General features: G+C 33.2%; 1 protein-coding gene across 1 annotated transcript in view; it reads left to right on the top strand.

Annotated features, from left to right (window-relative positions):
- Positions 1–22,515, top strand: part of LOC132747911 (calcium homeostasis endoplasmic reticulum protein-like) — a 61,673-nt gene that overhangs the window by 5,876 nt on the left and 33,282 nt on the right. Inside the window, exons 3-5 of the mRNA XM_060737441.1 lie at positions 12,134–12,354; positions 16,177–16,359; positions 20,688–20,825. Of these exons, the coding sequence (XP_060593424.1) occupies positions 12,134–12,354; positions 16,177–16,359; positions 20,688–20,825 (542 nt within the window). The remainder of the gene's footprint in view (positions 1–12,133; positions 12,355–16,176; positions 16,360–20,687; positions 20,826–22,515) is intronic.

The following is a 22,515-nucleotide window of genomic DNA, read 5'->3' as shown; positions in this document are numbered from 1 at the left end:
AATGACAGCTGTTTAGTTTCTCATGTTATTCTTCTAAACATTTTATTTTGAAATTTCACCATGATGTCATGTGTACACATTGTTATTGTGGACAATCAACTTGTTCTTGTAGTATCAGTCAACTTGTCCTAGTATTTCCATATAGTGTGACAAATTTTAGGTGCATATTGTGAAAGAAAACTTTGACAAATTGTATATATCTCAAAAGTCAATATAAAATGTGTTGTACACGTAGTCACTCAGAGTTACTGCCCTTAAATTGGTAATATATTATTATTATAATGTTTATTGGGTGGTCTTGTTTGTTCAAATTGGTTATTTGTAGGGTCTTATTTTTTGTTAAGACAGTCATGTAGTTCACATTGACAGCTGTAAATGTTAAGATTATTTTTACTGATTAGGAAGTCAGGTATACATTGTAGATTATGATTTATAAGAGCCCTACACATGGATTTAGAAAAGCTACACCCCCTGCAGAGGTCTTATACATTAAACTCTTAATAAACCTCTGCTCAAACTGTCCAGTTAGCTCAATAGTTAGCGCGTTGGACTGTGAATCGGGCGACCCAGGTTTGATTCCTAGACAATACAGGTCACTTTCGTTATGATTGATCATAAAATCCTTTCTATGTTCATTCACACTGTACCTCTGCTCTGGATGTACAGTTATGCAAAGTGAAGGCACTAGTTCTGCTAATCTGCTTGACAGCCTGCCCAGGAATGATGCAGTGGCTAAACAGTGCTCCAGATGGTTAATTTAAAATTGCTTAGAGCCTTGATGCAGAGGGTTAAACCACCAACACAACCACCACCACCTCTGTTAATTATCAGTGACATTCCAGGCTTTTTTTTCTATAACCAAATCCAATCATATTGTACCAAAAAAATTTGTTTAACATAAATTCCCCGTCTTGCATTTGCATGAGTTCCCCCTCTTGAATTTGCATGAGTCTTTTTTGCATATTATTAGCAATAGTCATAGGGCTGTTAATATTGTCATTATAAACTTTATCAGCGTAGAAATTCAATGTATAAGATAATGATCGGCCATGTCACAATGTCTGTTGCATTAAAGTTTAGAAATAGCTCAAGCTGTTGCCATGTGCTTGTCAGTTCAATATTTTAACATGTTGGATATTGCTATATGGAGAATGACGTGTAAACAGTATGATTCATAGTAAGATGGCATCAGCCTAGATACCGACCAACCAGTAAAGTCAGAACTTGTGTCATAGGTTATATGGTAACATTTGAACACGTGGTAACTCCATCAGGTGATAACTTTCATTTTGCGTTGTATTTAGCATCAGTGTCTCATCGGGACACAGGATGACTCTTGGCATCATCGATCAGGTAATTGTAAAGGGAAACCCCAGTTTAAAAGATATTTTACCTGTCCATTTTTTATGGTAAAGCACTATGGACTATGTGGGATAAAGGGCAGCTGTTTGCACCACGCCATCTTATCATTTATTGCGTATTAAATTGATATTTAGTATTGAACCCTGAGGTATGTAATTAATCACATCACATGCATATGACTCATTTTAGAACGTATATAATAATATGACTGATATATTATTAAAGTAAATTAAACGATAAACGCCATTTTTTTATGCATTCACAAGCATAGAGCGGCTGCATTGTTCCAACAAAATTTCATAAAACTGCAAGCAATTTTCATTATTATTGGGCTGTTGCTAGAAAAGTGAAAAAATGTTTTAATTATATTGGTCTGTAAAATGATAGCAAGGGAGGGACACGTGTAACACTACAGGTGACTTCAGAAATAATTGTTATCTTACAAGAGTGTGCACTTGCATTAAACAATCATACAAATTGTCATGTGTTGAAATTAGGAACAGAAAACTTATATTTTTTAGTAAAATCTCATTCTGTAAACTTAACATGGATGATGCATGCAGTTTCTGGAAAAGGAAATAATCTATTAACTTAATCAATATTTTATTATTTAGCCCTGTATGCTTTAAATCTGTCATTTCATGTTCATGTTTTGAATGGCTCTTTTTAAAAAATGTTAAGAGATAAATTCATTTCATTCAATAGGGTTTCCATTACTGGGATTTTTGGTGCCATTTACTTCTTTAATTAAGATGTGTGCCTTCCAAAATGTCATGAGTTTTCCCTCTTTACCTTTATTATCTGACTTTAATTGTCAAAGACTTTGCAGTCTCTGACTTCTGAATAGAAGCCCTGATTCCTTGTGATAAAAAATGTTTTAAATTATAATATATTGAATAAAAGAAAGTTTTCTAATATTGAACATAATTTAGATATCACACAATATACATGAATCATGATATTAGAAAACAATCAAAGAAAACGATGTACTTGTATTTGGCTTTAGGTAATGTGAAGATATATAAGCAAGGTTTATCTCTCCTGAAAAAAATGTATTTAATACAAACAAAAAGTTAAATGTTAACGGAAGAAGCACTATTTATGCTACAATGTATCTGTTTTCTTTGTATCTGATTTCTTCACTGAGATTTACATTCCAGTCATACTGCTGTTAAAAAAGAATCTAGGGATCATGTTAAAAATCAGGTTTTAAATTTTGTAAACACTTTAATTGCCAATTAAGAATTCTGTTGAGTAAACATGACAGAGTGATGTCAACATGGCGAGTGACGCCTGTAGGTACATCTCCTGTTGTACATCCTTAATATTACGTATTGGTGGTTAACCATCGTAATCAATTAAACATATGTTTTTCTTTTATCTAACATGTTAGTTAGTTTAACGTACTACATGTTCAAATAAATGATTTGTTGTTTTAAGTCGTAAGAATGTGAAATGATTTTGAAGTGTTGAACGAATAACACCTGAATTACATGACAGTTTTCTCAATCATGTTTCTAATTTATAAGAAAGTGACAGTTTAGCCTTACTAGGTTTTCACTGTAATTCAGTTGACCTTTTCTCTACTTTTATTAATAGGTTGCTGTTACCATTTGATAATTATTGATCATGTGACAGTGACAGCTTCTGTGGCTTACCCTTCACTGTAGATAGTTTCTGTATTCTGCCTTTGTGCAATGACATTTTCTGTAGACCACCTTACCAAGTTAACTGGTTTTGACAGCTGCTTTTGGTGACTTTTACTCCTCTCATCTTACTCTCCTACAGCTGCTGTAGCGGAACTTTCACTGATGCCACCTGCTGAAGACAATATCTTGCTGTTAACCAGTATTGACAGCTTTTGTAGTCATTCTTGCACTGTTAACCAGTATTAACAGCTGCTTAAGCCCACCTTAAACTGTTAACAAGTATTGACAGCTGCTGTAGTTATTCTTTCACTGTTAACCAGTATTGACAGCTGCTGTAGTCATTCTTTCACTGTTAACCATTATTGACAGCTGCTTTAGTCATTCTTTCGCTGTTGACCAGTATTGACAGCTGCTGTTACCTGTCTTCACAGCTGGTTGAACCCTGGCTGTTTACATTATGTGCACTCATCCATTTTGTTGTTACTTTTGTAGGGGCATCCACTTTACAGGTACAATTTACTATTGCTTTGTTGTAGTCACTCTTCACAAGTTCTCTTTTTCAGTTTACAATAATTTACAAAAATTGTGATGGGGCTTTTGAAGAAATGTTGATAATTTTACTTCATGGAAACAGTCATTTCTTTTACGCAGATATGTTTTGTTACAATTGAGGAAAAATAAATGACCTTATGACATCAGAACAACCTGTGTTTTACCGTTTGATTGATATTTAATTACCAAAGTGGCTTATGTTTTGAACTTATAAAGTACAAACAGCAAACAGTAAACAAATAGCATCAAGGTTATAGTCGTGAGGTGATACAAGTACAAGTATATGAACTGTATCAAAACATGTTCAAGTATATTACTTCTTTCATTACAGGATGCTTTAAACAAAATTGAAAATAGAACAACTTTTATTTAACAGTTAATGATAATTATGCAGTTTAAGATAAAAAAAAATTATGTCATTTCTGATATATTTTATGATATATAACTGTTGTTAGCGGGTTCGAAGTGCTCGAAGCTATGTTGTGATATTTTGAAATACAATGTGTAATTAAGTAAAAAGACCTTAAATTGCCATTGTATTTTCTGTTTTGATGTTTAGAATAATGACACTGTGTTATTACCCATGGCTTTTGCAAAGAAATACATACAAAAATCAAAAATATTATATATCAATAGTTTTTGCATATTTTACATTATTCTAATAATCTAAAATAAGACAGTTTGCATTTTCTCATCTTCAATTTAGACAATTATAGCAGGGTTTATACCCCCCCTCCCCTCCTCTACCTTCAACTCTATCTGTACATGTATAGACTGCTGTACATGTATAGACTTTAAGGAGCACAAATTTAAGTCTCATAGTGTATTCGGCATTAGCATTGCATGCTGGACCTTTTCAAAATTCATGTAAATTGTGCCCCTTTGGTCAAAAATGGCAAATTTTTCAGGAGCTGTGAGATCATTAATGTTTCTTAACACACATTATTTCACTATTTTCAGTATGTTACTTGTAGGAAAAAACAAGCAATTATGGAATTTAAATAATTATGCATAAATATGAGTACATGCATGTAAAGAAAGATTCTTAATGATGGTTGTCATGTTTTGATTCTATTTTGGCTTTGCATTTCATGATGTACTGATGTTTCCCACAATTAGTGTTATAAAAAGCAAAAGTTCAATGAGGTTATTTGATAACAAAGATAGAGATGGTGAAGGAAGAAGCTTGTTGAGTTGTGTAGTAGGTTAGAGTTAAGTCAGGTCAACATCTGCACGCTCAGCCAGGTTTCAGTAATTTGTTTGTTTACAGTCCCTGACAGCACTTATAGTAGATGACTCATTGATGTATGTTCAAGATCTTAACATTTAAGAGATATATTTCATGATAATTTTCATAAAATTATTAAGTGTTTAAAATGTCACTGACTGTTAATATTGTAGGTTGCTATAGGAAATGCAGTTCTCTCAGGACTGAATTCAAGTTAACTTAAACATGTTCAGTGCTGAAATCAATTACAATATCATGTCAATTTTACAGTAATTATGTTTAAAGATATTTTAAAGAGAAACTATTTAAGAAAATCTGTTGTCAGACATAATTAAAAAAGGTTGCATTAACTTATGTAGTTAAAGATAAAATCTTTCTCCATCATTCTGGTCATGCTCAGTGTGTAACCACATAGTTTTGAAAGACATCATTTGTAGACTAAATTCTTCTTGCACTTTTATTTTGATTTTTTCTTTTTTTTGGTACATCGTAAAACATTTTTACAAGGTCAAGAGAACTGTTGTCAATAAAGTCTAGGTTTGAATGCCGACAAACATCTGCAGATACGAGATGTTCTACATTATCCGACAAACATTGTCAGGTCTCCTGGTCAGTGAAGTACAGTAAAAACAATCATTTATCTTAAGTTGTCATCCATGTTTGACGTGTTCTGTAAATGTGATACAAGTTTAGGACAACACCGCTGTATAGGGCATCATCGCAGTACCAGCTAAATGATTTTTGGTTGTATGTTGTTCCTCAACACTAATGTAACATGTTCTTTCAGTGTAACGAGTTACAACAGTTTTATAATAAACGTTACATTTGTAACATGGTGTCCACCTACAACTTGTGTTTTATTCATGTAGTGACCATTCCGTGACATTTATGACTGACAGATCAAACATATAAAAATGGCCATAATTTTCACCAATTATCATATTTATTCACATATAAAGATGATAAATAATAAAATTGACTGATGGAGTTACTTTACATAATTACAATGTATATAGAATACAATGGAGTTACAATGTATAATTATAAAATAGATACATAAATTGCTGTTTATATAGAAATTAATGTATATTTAGCTAGACTATATAAAGTATATTCAGAACTGTTCTCACCCACATGTATGCATCAATGTCCAGTAACGGCAGTTATAGTTTTGTGCAATAGGGCTGTGCTTTAGCCAGACTTGGGCTATATTATTAATTATATCGGCCATTCAGACCTGATGAGCATTCACAAGTCGCACCAGATTCATCAGATTGTTTTGATACTAAAAGAAATTACAATAGTTTAAAGTTTAAATTTACCTTCTAACTTGCAGATGAAAACTTTTTTACAAAACAAATTATTTAAAGGTTATTAAACCTTAAAATGCCTGTATCTTTCAAAATAAGTTTAGCGTATAATCATTTAGGATACACCCACCATAGTATTTACCATTTTACCTCTGTATACAATTAAGAACATGGTAAATGTATATGAAAACTTAAACAAGACATGTTTTTTTAAGGTTTTATACATTTAAAGAATAAATACTCAAATGGTACATGTATAGTAAGTAAGTAAGTAAGTAAGTAAAGACTTTATTTAATGAGGCTTCTAATTTCAAATATATGTTACTTATCGTCACCCACACCATATGCGGAAGAACTCTAGCATTTATATTTCCAGAATTATTTCCCCTTTTAACACCTTCATTACTTAAGGGATTGACTTTAATTTTCAAATATTTGTTTGTCCAGTATTTCATTAAGAAAGCATGCTGTCTCCTATAACATGTTCAGAGAAAAAAGTTACAGACATTATCATTCAGTTACTTCTACATGTATAAAACATTTAAAATTCACAGAACATTTTTAAAATTACATTATTTATCCCAAAACTTTAAAGAAAGGAGAACAATTTAGTTGTAAAAGGACTTTATATAAATTGTAAAATATCTGGGTTTTTCTTCCTATGATAATGCACATGTTTTTTTTCTGTATATTTAAGAAATCATTTGAAAATAATTTGACTTTTGTTAACCTTTTAAGGGTTAGTAACCTTACACTTCATGAAGTCATTCAATAAAATTTATGCTGGATTTATCAGTTTGAGTAGCCTACATTAGCAGTTTTGAAATGGTAACCCATTTATCGCTTGATGCCTAACCTCTATATCTGCCATTTGCACAGATGGGTTATAGAGGCTTACTTATTGCGCATTTTGTTTAAGCAATTTTTTACTGATTTTATTCATAAAAAACCATTCTACTAAATAAACTGAAATTATTTTGCATGAAGTGACTTTATGTGACAAAAAATCCAGAATAGCACCCAGGGTAAATGTTGAATTCATTTATTCCTGTATAGAAATGGTCTCCTGCAATCATGCTTTTTGGGAAATTGGAAGTGGCCTATAAGGTGTTTCAATGTACACTCTGTCTCAAATGTTTTTAAGCTTGACTATTCATCCTAGTACACCAAGCGTCGGGTAATCACTTGTGCTAAAGTTTGTCAGTACCACCTCAAATATTTTCAAAGTCCATTGACATATGGCTTTGAAACTTTGCACACTTGTTCAGCATCAACCTGTACACAGGATGAAGTAACTCTATCAAGCATTTTAACAGAATTATGCCCCTTTTTTGACTTATATGAATTTATGTTAAAGTTTGCATACCACCTCAAATATTATCAAAGTCCATTGACATATGGCTTTGAAACTTTGCACACTTGCAGTTCACCATCTTGCCTCCAACCTGTGGACAGGAGGAGGTAACTCTATCAAACATTTTAACAATATTATGCCCGATTACTATCAAGCACTGAGAATAGTAGAGCCATGCTGTCCTACTGACAGCTCTTGTTGATTTTTTAATCACTGTTAATTATAAGTATACATATATAATTAGGAACTGATATAATTCTGATGTTAGATATTATATCTGATATTTTATAATTAACTTGGTTATTTTACCCCGGCTGTTCACCAGGATAATAAGGTTCACTGTTTTACATTGCTAGGATTGTTAGAGGAATGACTGAACTTCTTACATACAAGGGTCATTGGCTTATAGTAGAAATATAATTCTATCCTAGCCGTGGGTGGTTTAAATAAATAAGATTACAGGGAAAAAAGAGTTTAAATAGGAATATTGCTTGAACAATGTCCTTATATTTGTATGTTTTTGTATAAAAAGCAGTTAGTTTGAATGTGAGATGCAATGAGAAAGTCATTGTCCCCAGAATTTTGTCATGAACGTTCTTTGAACTTCCGAGAAGAAATTGCTTACTCTGTTTTAGTTCTGTATTTATTGTGGTGGTCTGCATATAACAATTTGAATTACTATATCTATACTATATCAAATATTTTTGAATTACGGCAACTTTAAATTTTTTATCTTTTATGTTTTAAATACTAGTCTAGGAAGATAATTTCATACTAGTTAATCCAGTATTGGTATATATTTTCAAACTGGGTTATATAATAATTTCAGACTTGTTTATATGTATGTTATTCAGACTTTATTGTCTAATATAAGAATATAATTCCAGACTTGTTAATATCTCGTATAGTTATTTAGTAATAGATATATGATTTTAGACAAGTTGCTGGAAAAATAGGTATATTATTTTTAGACATAGTTATAAAGTATAGGCATGTACTTATATAGTTTACTTGAAGAAGATCACAAACACATAATTTTTACGTAACTTCACCGCCTAGCATAGCCTAGGTTCCAGTCTGTCGATTTTTTATGTGCTTCTGTTCGGCAAATCGACAGCCTGGGGAAATACAATTATGAATCGAAGCGCCACCAAGTATTCATCCCGAAAATTATGGGTGTTATTTAAAGAACGATAACTCATGCAACGACAAACTAGTTCTATAAATAGAAACGGAATTTCCACAAAGTGACCTGAAGCTCAACGAACAGTTACGAAGCCTCACTTTCAAAACACCATTTCCGATTAAAAACTAACACTCGTTGACAAAGTTTATTGCATGACGAGTGAATTTGATCAACAGGTTTGATTATATAATTAAAGTTGATGTTTGTGAGCATCAGAGAATTGTGCTGGACGCAATTTATAATAGTAAATGGAGTCAAATTTTCAACATTCGTCATCTTCGCCTCGATTTTGATTTAGTCATGTAATTTGTTGGTCACGTGCTAATCGGTCTATTAATAGGATTATCATAAGTTGATAATTACATGGGAAACCCTGCAGGTTTCCCCAGGCGTTGATACTATCAAAACTAGAGATGTTGTGTTATCTATGACGATTGAGTATGAAATAGTGCATATGTTAGAATAAGCAAAAAATATCAACGCCTGAATCCCAGGCTAAGCCTAGCACATTTCATAAAAATCCAAAATACAGAGACATAAAAAAATAACAGAGATTAGAGCAAAATTAAGATACATTTAGAATAAAGACTTTAACACAGAATTATTCCCTGCGGTCTGGAGACCGCAGCGTATTGGTACGCGTTTAACTTTTGAGGCATGGAGGAGCACGTGACTTGTTTTCGGTACATGGAGGAGCATGTGATCTGTAAACCGTACATGATTGGTTAATTGACCTTTCCGAAAACCTAGCTAAATACCGGTTGCCGTTACGTTACGGATTTACCTGTAGGGAATTAGTCCGAATTACAACTTATTAAGAACAAAAAACTATTACGTGATATTTCTAATTTTCTATAATTATTTTACTGTTTAAGGTGGAAAAACTTGAATGATGTGTTTGAAAATTATCAATGTTTCTTTAATATCTATCTCAAATTTTACAAACAATAAATTGTTTACACTGAAAATTTACAAAATTAAAATATTCGTAGGGGCATCTGCCATAATAAATAGAGATAACTTCTGCATAAACTTGTGTGTTTACTTTATTTGTTTTTTGCTCGGAATTATTCATAAAATGGCAGGCCTATTTAATCATTTTCTTAAAAAGAAATAATTGTTTTATGTTCGACCTTCTCCGGTCTTCAACGGTCACCAGTTTCCAAAGACCTTATTCTATATTGATCGTTTATTCAATTGTCAACTATATTCCTGATACAAACGTTTATTTATTCCCACCCCCAAAATAATGTTGAAAATAGTTAAATGAAATATCTTTATATCATTAAAATGTTCACCGCAGGAAACCATTTTACTTGAAAATATGTTTGTTTGTTACATGTACAATGAGCTTCTTAAAAACCATAAAACCTGCTGAATTTCTGCTGGGTTAAAGGATATTAATACACTTGTTACTATATATAGTAACAAAATCGCTATGATTTTATACTGATTATGAGTGTCATGTGACCTATTATGAGTTTGCGGCCCGGGGCCGAGAACTAGTTATCAGCCCGCAGAACATGTGCACGTGCACAAACTGAAACAATGACGTCATATTTTACGTCATCAAACAGTTAACTGTAAAAGTGAAAGTAGGTTGTCAGCACGAATCGCTTTATTTTTATTATGAGAGCTTAAGCGTATTTAGTACGAACACATTTTTGTTACTATTGAAATTTGAAGAAATAATACGACAAATTCATTCCGAAAAAAATGAAAATAAAACCTGCTTCTAGATCCTACTGCTTTGAACACACAAACAGTGAACATCTCTGTACAGAACAGTAGAAGAGTAGACAAGAATTTCAACGAAAGAACTTTGTTGTTTTTTTTAATTGCTACTATTAGATCTACCAAGTGTATTAAAGACATTAATACACGTCAGAGTAGGGCTGGAAGGTGATAATCGGCCCTGAATGAATAATGGCCCTCGGGCTAAAGCCCTCGGGTCCATTATTCATTTTGCGGGCCGATTATCACCTTCCGGCCCTCTCCTGCCGTGTATTAACCTCTTAATAATGCAAGTAGTATCACATAATAAAATGCAAAAAATGCATCATTGGCAAGTTTGATCAGAAAAAGAACTTAAAACATGCTTAAATTTTCTCATTGGATGTCTGTATGAACCCTGTTCATGAAAAATTGTATACAATATATTCTTGCTAAAATTTACATCATTCTGTTAAAGGATTTATTTTCCCAAGAAAACCAGTTTTCAAACAATAATATCAACATTCTGAAGATTTTGTTAATATATCCAAGGTTATAATGTGTCTAAGGTATGTAAGTATAGCCTTGTGTTTTATTTATTTCGAACATGAAACAACAATTTCTGTCATTGAATGTAATATAATTACTTTATTGTTGAGCTATAGGCCTTTGAACTTTAGGTAGATTTGAAAATGTTATTAGATAAAGTAGACATGAACTTCTGTGTGTATTGAAAATACTATTTTTCTTCAATTCTTGAATGAATAAGAGGTCATCATTTGTTGGGGACAGCTATGGCCTGGTAGTAGAGGTTGTTAACTTCAAACTACATGCCTTTCACCATTGTGGGTTCAAATCCTACCAGGGACTCTGAATTCTTTTATATAAAGAAGCTTTCAGGTTAGCTAACTGAACTTTTGTGGTTCTAATTAGGGTTTATACCCAAAGTAATGCTGAGGTCTTTGTTCAGTGAAAGCTGGAATGTTGCCATTACAGTGTCAGTGACTTTAAACCCAACAAAAAAACAAATACATTTGTATAGATATTATTACTTTACATTACACATTAGTTTTCAACATTGATAATTATCATTGTTAACATTAGTTACAAAGTTGTAAAGTTATAATTCTAGGATTGCCAGAGTTCAATAGCATGAATTTCCAAAGTTAATTAATGTTTCCATAACAACTTTATCTCTATTAGATGATGCATATAATCAAATGTACATTGCTAAAAGTAAGATTAATTGTGAATGTCAGAATCAGGCAGAATTATTGAAATGCTACAATGTTACTTTAATTATTATTTTATAGTTCAAATATCTGTGAATCATGATATATACATTTTGTCATATATTTGTAACAGTTTATTCAATATTAAAATTTTATTGTAACAACATCCAATAACTTAATTCATACAAATCAAAATGATATGAAATTATTTTTTTTCTCTTGTAAGTCATTAAAGTCATTTATTCAGATAAATGTTAATTACAGGTATATATATTTTTTTTATTTATAAGATTGCTTAAAATCAATGACTTTATATTATTCACCCTTTTCTAACATGGTTAAAATTAAGGTGACCCTACAATGGACATTAAAATTCTAGCTTTGAGACTGTTATAAAGCTAAATGTATTTTTTAGAGTTACCTGCTAGTGCTTGAAATAATTCATGATATCCTTAACTAGTAAAGCTTGAGTGTTTTATGGTTTAACTAGAAGAATATATGGCTGACTTCACACATTTCATAATGTTTTGTTTTAATTTATTTGCAGTAATAAATGTACAGAACAAGAAGATCCAAGAACAAGCTCAGCAACAACTGCAGCCCCTGCCACAGCCTCCACCCCAACAACCTCCTCTAGCTGCCATCAGTCAGATCACATCAGTAGCTCCGGGCGTGATCCCTCCTCCCCAGGTGGCACCATGGCCTACTTCAGCTCCTCCCCCATCATTACTGCCATCTATAACAATACAGCAGGCAGCACCTATAGAGGTAAGGCTCATTATATTTCCTTATGGGGGAACTTTCAAGATTAATAGCATTAGAGAAATAGAGATTGGCTTAGAGAAGTTCAAAACAGTGCCCATATTTAGGTACACTTTCAAAGAAAAAACAAATCTAATGTTGGTTTAAGTTTTAGCATCAATTCTTGTTGACTTTGTTGTCAAGTGCAGGTAAATCTGCTGAGTACTAGTGCAGAATTATGCCCCATTTCCTATGTTGCTTATATTTAACTATTAACCACTAAGAAAAGTCTTGTTATAGATAATGACAGCAGTTATTAAAATCAGTGTGTTTCAAATTGGCCTTGATCTATGTATCTTTATTAAGTGTTCATTTAGAGTTGTTCTTTAACCATTTACTATGGATCATGTACTAGTATATGCAATAACCACTGCCATCCATGAGTAGATTCATAAAACTGAATCAGTTACATTGATATTTTTAGCTCGACTATTCGATAAGAATAAGTAGAGCTATTGTAGTCACCTGAACGTCGGCGTCCGCGTCGGCGTAACCACTTATGTTAAAGTTTTTGGAATACCTCAAATATTTTCAAAGTCCATTGTCATATGGCTTTGAAACTTTGCACACTTGTTCACCATCATGACCCCAAACTGTAGACAGGGGTTGGTAGCTGTATCAAGCATTTTGACAGAATTATGCCCCTTTTTAGCTCACCTGTCACAAAGTGACAGGGTGAGCTTTTGTGATCGCTTTTCGTCCGGCGTCTGTCCGTCGTCCGTCCGTCCGTCCGTAAACTTTTACTTTAAATGACATCTCCTCATAAACCACCAAGCCAATTTCATCCAAACTTCACAGGAATGTTCCTTTGGTGGTCACCTTTAAAAATTGTTCAAAGAATTTAATTCCATGCAGAACTCTGGTTGCCATGGCAACCGAAAGAAAAAACTTTGAATATCTTCTTTTAAAAAACCATAAGAGCTAGAGCTTAGATATTTGGCATGAAACATCTTCTAGTGAGTGTCTACCAAGTTTGTTCAAATAAAAGCCCTGGGGTCAAAATTGGCCCCGCCCCAAGGGGTCATTGATTTTCCCTATATGCATATAGTAAAAACTTAAAAAATCTTCTTTTAAAGAACCCAAAGAGCTAGAGCTAAGCTATTTAGCATGAAACATGTTCTAATGGGTGTCTACCAAGTTTGTTCAAATAAAAGCCCTGGGGTCAAAATTGGCCCCGCCCCGGGGGGTCATTGATTTTTCCTATATGCATATAGTAAAAACTTAAAAATTCTTCTTTTAAAGAACTCAAGGAGCTATGCCTAAGATCTTGAGCATCAAACATGTTCTAATAGATGTCTACAAAATTTGTTCAAATAAAAGCCCTTGGGTCAAAATTGGCCCCGCCCCAGGGGGTCTTTGATTTTCCCTATATGCATATAGTAAAAACTTAAAAATTCTTCTTTTAAAGAACCCAAAGAGCTAGAGCTAAGATATTTAGCATGAAACATGTTCTAATGGGTGTCTACCAAGTTTGTTCAAATAAAAGCTCTGGGGTCAAAATTGGCCCCGCCCCGGGGGGTCATTGACTTTCCCTATATGCATATATAGTAAAAACTTAAAAATTCTTCTTTTAAAAAACTCAAGGAGCTATGGCTAAGATCTTGAGCATCAAACATGTTCTAATAGGTGTCTACCAAGTTTGTTCAAATAAAAGCCCTGGGGTCAAAATTGGCCCCGCCCCAGGGGGTCATTGATTTTCCCTATATGCATATAGTAAAAACTTAAAAAATCTTCTTTTAAAGAACCCAAAGAGTTAGAGCTAAGATATTTAGCATGAAACATGTTCTAATAAGTGTCTACCAAGTTTGTTCAAATAAAAGCCCTGGGGTCAAAATTGGCACCGCCCCGGGGGTCATTGACTTTCCCTATATGTGTATAGGAAAAACTTTAAAAATCTTCTTTGAAAAAACCCAAATAGCTAGAGTTAAGATATTATGCATGAAACATCTTTTAGTGAGTACAAAGTTTGTTCAAATAAAAGACCTGGGGTCAAAATTGGCCCCACCCCGGGGGTCATTGATTTTCCTTATATGTGTATAGCAAAAACTTAAAATCTTCTTTGAAAAAACCCAAATAGCTAGAGTTTAGATATTAAGCATGAAACATCTTCCAGTTAGTGTCTACAAAGTTTGTTCAAATAAAAGCCCTGGGGTCAAAACTGGCCCGGCCCCAGGGGTGTCATTGTTTTTAACTATATGTGTATAGTAAAAACTTTAAAAAAATCTTCTTTTAAAAAGCCCAAATGAGCTAGAGCTTAGATGTTTAGCATGAAACATCTTCTTATGGGTGTCTACCAAGTTTATGCAAATAAAAGCCCTTGGGTTAAAATTGGCCCTGCAATGTTGGGGGGTGGGGGGGGCCTATATACAGGTGAGCGACCTCAGGGCCATCATGGCCTTCTTGTTTGACTTAGAATTTTTGTTAAAGTTTTTGTAATACCTCAAATATTTTCAAAGTCCATTGACTTATGGCTTTGAAACAAGATGAAATTTTATACTCTTTGAGAGCTTAATAGGACATCTTCCAAGGTCTATAACTGTAACATGGATTTAAAGAAAAAAAATTTCCCTTTTGTTAACTTAGGAAATTTTACATTATCAAGGCTTTCTAACTATCAAGCACTAAGAATAGTCGAGCGTTGCTGTCTTACCGACAGCTCTTGTTTGACTTAGAATTTACGTTAAAGTTTTTGTAACACCTCAAATATTTTCAAAGTCCATTGACATATGGCTTGAAACTTTGCACACTTGTTCACCATCATGACCCCAACCTGTAGACAGGAGGAAGTAACTCTATCAAGCATTTTGACAGAATTATGCCCTTTTTTTCGACTTAGACTTTTCGTTAAAGTTTTTGTAATACCTCAAAAAAAAAGTCCATTGACATATGGCTTTGAAACAAGATGAAATTTTATACTCTTTGAGAGCATAATAGGACACTTACTGTAACATGGATTTAAAGAAATTTTTTTTCCCTTTTGTTAACTTAAGAAATTTTACATTATCAAGGCTTTCTAACTATCAAGCACTAAGAATAATCCAGCGTTGCTGTCCTACCGACAGCTCTTGTTTGATATGTGACAGAATACCTTCTGAGGCCCCATTTCAGTATTTCAGACCTGATTTGAAAGTTTTTTTTTTTTTTTTTTTTTTTTTTTTTTTACAATATTTTGAACGTGAACTTTTTATTCTGATATATATTATTATTATTGGTCAATGTGATATTTTATTGTATTAAAGTAAAATATTTCTGGCATTAAAGTATCATCTGTTATTACAGGCATCAGCTGTGATGTGACATTTTCCCAGATTTTTTTTTGGATTTTTTTATAAACTAAAAAGAAATGTCAATGTAGCATAAAACCCCACTAGGGATGACATTAAGTGCATGGTTAGTAATCAAATTAGACGCACTGACTACACGTACAGTATTAAAGTTATATTGCAAATTTACAACTCAGCTCTATAGATGAAAGGAAGAACGGTACTTCTCTATGTGCTATTTTAGATACAGAGCCACCTAGATTCTATAGGCTTACGTCATAGCTTTCTCACAACATGACTTTAATATCCATTCCCTGGATGGATTAGAACCCACAATGGCAAATATTGATGTGCAAATTGCTGCGATGAAGTTAGCATTTGTTCCAAATCTAAGACAATTAAGCAAGACCACTGCATGTACATACTTGTTGCAAAGTGCAAAAACAAGAAATGAAAAGAAGCATTGAAATATCATAGGGTTTTATCAGAACATGATATTAAAATATATATATATTAACATTAACAGCAACCTCCGCCTGGTCAGGCCCCGCCCCAGACACCACAACAACAACAAGTGGCCCAGCTGCAGCAGCAGATACAGTTGCAGCAGACCCAGATACAGAGTCAACAACAAATGAATGAGCAGCAGATCACACAATCAGAGCAGAACCTGGCAGCACAGTACCAAAGCTTTATGCAGCAACAACAGGTTCGTACATGTACAATATCAATTCATCTACACAGTTTTATTATAGTAAAATCATCCTTGACCTTTCCTGCTTGCCCGGCTGAATTTGTGTAAATGGGCTTGTCCTGCTTTTAATTAATTTGACATAATCAAATACCAACATTGTGGCTGTCAGATTTTGATCAAAAAATGAAACTGTATGTCGGAAGTATTTTTGTCTTCTGCTTCTTAAGTATTTTTGTTGAATTTGTCAGCTTTTTATCTCAGTCTTGTACAAAACTTCATTAAGTATAGGTTATAATTCATTTAATAAGGCATTCACAAATCTGCACAATAGGATTTACTAGAGTGTTTGATTAAAGCCATCTACAAAAGTTAATTTGAAAATACTGCAATCCCATTGGACTAAAATGGTACAAGCATGCACACGGAATGGTGTTAATTATGCAACTATAGTGCTTTGTGAGTATTGGCTAGTTTCCCAGTAGTAATGCAGTAGTTATATTTGTTTGCTTGATTCACTATAATCTTAGTGGAAGCTGACAGAAAATCTTGAACACATGCCTAAACTACAATCATAACAACCCATTAATTACTAATAAAATAGCGGAATTTGGAACAAGCTTGTGAAAAAAACAACAACATCTTTTCTCAGAAAAGTTCAAATTTTCTGATTTCATAATCATTTCAAAACAACAATAACAATGAGGAAATAAAACAAGGAATTTGTTTGATGTGTGACACATGGATGACATAGTTTTAAAACATGTGGCACATGCTACATCAAGTTGTTTTAAGTGTTACCCTTGTTTGTGTGTATGTTCAAAACAAGTAACAATATTTCTGTCTAAGAATATTCAATGAGTGCTGCTGCATATTAACAAACAAATTTGAATGAGATATATGTATTGTTTATTAATCAAATACTGTAGCTGTTTTGTTGACGTAAAATGTGACATCATTGTTTCAGTTTTACACTAGCTCTTCCCCCATGTTCAGCTTGCTTATTATGATTAAGACTTTTCGGCCACAGAACACAAACTCATAATCGATCATGTGACACTCATATTCAGTTGGAATCATTGACAATTTTGTTACTATATAATTATAGTAACAAATGTATTAATACCATATCTTAAAAAAAGCATCAGTGCTTTCTTAGTAAACAACTGTTTTATAGCATTATTTGTATGTGGAGTTTTACGTTGATATGAAAGATTGTAACATTAATATTTAAATCTCACACGCAATATAAGTCATCGAGACTACAAGTCTCCTGTGCATGGGCATAACATGTCTTATAGGTATTTTACCTGCATGCACAGGTGTTTATGACCATGCACAGGTATTGACATGGAGGGTGATTTAGAAGCTGTTGACAGCATGCTTAGAGAGAATCAGCACTTGAATATTGTAGGTAGATACAGTGAGGAATTGTCAAACATTTGTTCCAGATATTTGCCCTTTTTATGCCCCCGCCATGTAATGGCCGGGGCATACAGTGTTACCCTGTTCCGTCCTTCCGTCATTCTGTCATTCCGTCATCATCAGTTTCCGTTCATTATCTTAGTAACGGTTGCACACATTCAACTCATATTTGACATGTGGATATGTCATGAGAAAATACAGGTCAAGTTCAAATTTGGTCATGGTTCGATGATTTTTGGCAGAGTTATGCCCCTTTAACTTTGAAAATAATATGAAATTTTCAGTTTCCGTTCATTATCTTCCCAACGTTACAACACATTCAACTCAAATTTGACATATGAATATGTTATGAGAAAATACAGGTCAAGTTCGAATTTGGTCATGGTTTGATGATTTTTGGCAGAGTTATGCCCCTTTTACTTTGAACATAATATGAAATTTTCAGTTTCCGTTCATTATCTCCCCAACAGTACAACACATTCAACTCAAATTTGACATATGGATATGTCATGAGAAAATACAGGTCAAGTTCGAATTTGGTCATGGTTCAATGATTTTTGGCAGAGTTATGCCCCTTTGAACCACTTTGAAAATTATATGAAATTTTCAGTTACAGTTTATTATCTCCCCAACAGTACAACACATTCAACTCAAATTTATCATATGGATATGTTTTTGGAATGCCCAGGCCAAGTTTGAATTTGGTCATGGTTCAATGATTTTTGGCAGAGTAATGCCCCTTTCACTTTGAAAATAATATGAAATTTTCAGTTTCTGTTTATTATATATGAAGTATATGCTCGCCCATATGGTCTCTTTCCGGTGGCGAGGGTAAACAAACCCAAACACACACACACTGTTTATTATCTCCCCAACAGTACAACACATTCAACTCAAATTTGACATATGGATATGTTTTTGGAATGCCCAGGCCAAGTTCGAATTTGGTCATGGTTCAATGATTTTTGGCAGAGTAATGCCCCTAACACTTTGAAAATAATATGAAATTTACAGTTTCTGTTTATTATCTACCCAACAGTGTCGCATATTCAACTCAAATTTGACATATGGATATGTCAAAGGAATGGGCAGGTCAAGTTGGAATTTGGTCATGGTTCGATGAATTTTTGGCAGAGTTATGTCCCTTTCACTTTGAAAATAATATAGATACATCTTAGGAATAAGCAGTTTAAGTTTGAATTTGGTTGTGGTTCAATGATTTTTGACAAACTTAGCTTTCTTGAATGCTGGAAAAATTTTGAACTTTCAGTTTCAGCACTCATACTTTTGTGGAAATGTATGTAACCATTATTTTGGCTACAAATATGAAATATGCTATTTTCAAAAGGTTGAGACTGAATAATTTCAGTGCCTTGAACATTGTATGAAAATGGTTTGTGTTAACATTGAAAAGTTTTAAGGGCTTTGAACTTAAAATGAAAACAATAATTTGTGCAAAATAAATTGGAACTAAATATTATAACATCTGAAATTTTGGCTGCAAGCGGGGGCATCCGTGGCATGATGACACATTTCTAGTTTCAAGATTATACAGTGCTGATAAGAATGAAATTAACCTTCTAGTGGTGTTTGTACATAAGTGTCATGAACACTGGGTTGTACACAAAACTGTGCTGATTAAATTCACAAAAATTACATCTAGTCAATATGAGGGATGCTTGGCATGTGACTGTAAAGATATAAGTTTAAACCTAATTCTAATGGAAAAAACATTTATTCCTGAATTGACTTGAAAATGTCTTGTATAATATAGTAAAATATGGATGATTGGAACAGTCTTTGGTAGTGGCTAAAGTTATTATGCCCTCTACTGGGACTAGGTTGCATTTTCTGTTTAGTTTGTCTGCACCTGTGTTGGCTGTATAAATTCTTTATACCTTGAAGGATTCTATTCATACTTTGCTCAAATGTTTATCTTAACAAGGTAGTGTGCAGGATCCATGCAGCTGCTATGCCAACTTCAGGTCAAGGTCATCCTTGAAGGTCAGGGATGTTGGACAATTTTGTGTCTGACCTATAAGTTCTTAACTCCTTGAAGGACTTTCTTCAAACTTAGTTCAAATGTTCATCTGAACAAATAATGATACATGGACCTACATTAAATTCTGTGTCATAGAGATGGTAGAATCAGTTGGTCACTCTGTGGACCAGCACTACTAGTTTTATCTTATTTAAGAAATAATATATCCCAAACAGCGATTTTATCGCTCATTAGCATCACTGTTTGTAGTTTCGGATGCGAGAGAATTATATCACGAGGGCGTAGCCCGAGTGATTTAATGATGCGCATCCGAAAGACAAACAGTGATGTTATCAAGCAATAAAATCAACGATTTGGATATATTATTTCGATTTTAACACGACATCAACAAATAAATGCTGCCCTACCTGATACTCAGCTAAATTGCACATGATTTGTTTCCGTACTTATATTCAGCGCGTCGCATCTCTAGTGGTTACATCACATGTATAATGATTACGTCACATGTTAAAAAAAAACAACATCAAACTGTGGTTTTATAGCATAATCACACACACTTTCGGTTCTTCTATGTTCAGTGGGGGAAATTGCAGGTCTATTAGAATTAATTATTGATTTGTAATATCAACAATATTATTGTAACATACTGTGTCTTTTTTGTTTGTTTGTTTTTGATATTATTATTCAGTATTTTGTTATGATATATTGATGCATATACAAGTGTATAACAATTGATCATTATCCATCTAATAACTTATATTTTACACCCTATTGTCTTTGTTTCTTTCATATGAAAATATCATTATTATTGTTATTAATATTATATAATCTATCATGATATACATGTATTTTGTCAAGGCTTTGTTTGTATTGATATACAAATGTGCATGTAGAATGCAATATCATTTATATTGTACAGTCACAGATAGAAGATGCAATATGGGGTAATAAAGCAGAACAGTTACAGAAGTTGAGTGAGGAATGTGAAATCTCCCTAGATGACCTTGATAAAACTGTACAGCCTATTATAGAATCATGTACCAAAGATGCCATTCAGGTTGGTATATTATAAAAGTGCAAAAATTGTTTAGATTGATGTCGCTTATTTTGATATAACGTGATTTTTTTACACGTGGACCTTGACTGGAATAGAGAAAACTGTATACTTATTCTTGGAAATCATTATGTGACATTGAGTTATAACATGCAAGATGGATGTGTTTTTAACGTCATTATGCATGTTGATGTAGACAGCGACAACGGTGTGGAGAGGCGATGAATATTTTATTGCGTCTTACTGACATGTTATTAGCATACAGTCAATCATAAGAAAGGCGACACTTGATCATCCTTTATGATTGTCTTATACTGCTAAACACCTTAATATATCAATGATATAAAGTCATAGCATCTGAATTATGGGAAAATTATTTCACAATCATTTGGCTTTCATGCACTGATCCACCAGATAAATATTGAATGAAAATTTTTAGCTGGTGCTATGTGTGTAATGTTAATTGATAATGCATACATTCTGAGATTATTTGTTTCAGTGCCTTACACTTAAGACTTTGTTTACAGTTTGTTCTGTATGGCTTTTTTCTCAGGTGCATGCAAATAATGCAAGTATGTGCACATGAAGCATTCCTCAGCACTATAGTTGGCAAGTTGCCATATGACTTTGAAAGTGCAGTGACTTAAATCAAAACCACAAGGAGAAAAAATGTCAAAATGATCCCCATATTATGTCTGTCCTAGTTGTTTCACTGATTTTAAAAGATTTAGACATTTTAAAGTGTAATGATTTTTATTTAACCTCACAACCTATGGTAGAAGGTAAAGGTCAATAGGTCAAGTCATATGGGCAGTTTGGTCATAGCTCTTATTTACCTGGAATGAATTTAAAAATTCCTGACAAAGATGACAGTTAGGTTTGCAAGTTTGGATTTAACCTATGACCAGCTGGAACCAAAATTGATTAACCTTTGCCACAATAGAGCCAACCAAGTCTACATATCCATGCAGTGTGACCAGCCCATGATCTATGCTGTCCTTAGCTTGACTTTTTAGAAGAAATATTTCAAGCTATTGCTACAGTCCAGTTGTCTTTCCTGTTGCCATTGCCATTCAGAAACTTAAACATTGGCCATTATTTGTTTTTCTTAATGGATTGTCTTCATACTTGGACACAACAACCCTTTGGACAAGACTTTTAAGTAGACCAGACTGAACTTGAGTGACCTACACCTTTAAGGTCATATGTTTATTTGTTACAAAAATATGTTTTGTAGGAGTTGTCTTTACTATAATATTCTTCCTGCTTTAGGAATAATAAAAAGTTGAGTGTGACCCCCACTAGGTTGTGGCTCCTGTTATATTCTGATATCAAAATGCCATAACACTTCAAATGGACTGGTCCAAATTCAAAGCTTGACAAATCCTTGACCTATATTCAGCAGGTTAAAGGTTAAGTTTGTATGACAATGGAGAGGTTGTTGGTTTGTTGGCTATGTACCATGATACTGTAATATTGTTATAACTGTATTATAAAGTTTTGTCATGTCAGACTTACAATTATTTCTAAAAATAGAAACAAGGTAATTGGTGGTGTCATGTTGTGTTGTGTCAGGCTTATTGATTGAATGTTGAAGTATTTCTTGACATATTTTTTGATACCTTCACAAAATAGAGTAATTAAATGTTCAGCTTTTACTGAAATGACTGATTTAATGGGAGACACAAGTGAT

Source organism: Ruditapes philippinarum, unplaced genomic scaffold (assembly GCF_026571515.1).
Source record: "Ruditapes philippinarum isolate M1 unplaced genomic scaffold, ASM2657151v2 ctg2985_1_1_1_1, whole genome shotgun sequence".
Taxonomy (NCBI): Eukaryota; Metazoa; Mollusca; class Bivalvia; order Venerida; family Veneridae; genus Ruditapes; species Ruditapes philippinarum.
The sequence above is the reverse complement of the archived record's forward strand: the minus strand, read 5'-3'. Positions and strand labels throughout refer to the sequence as shown.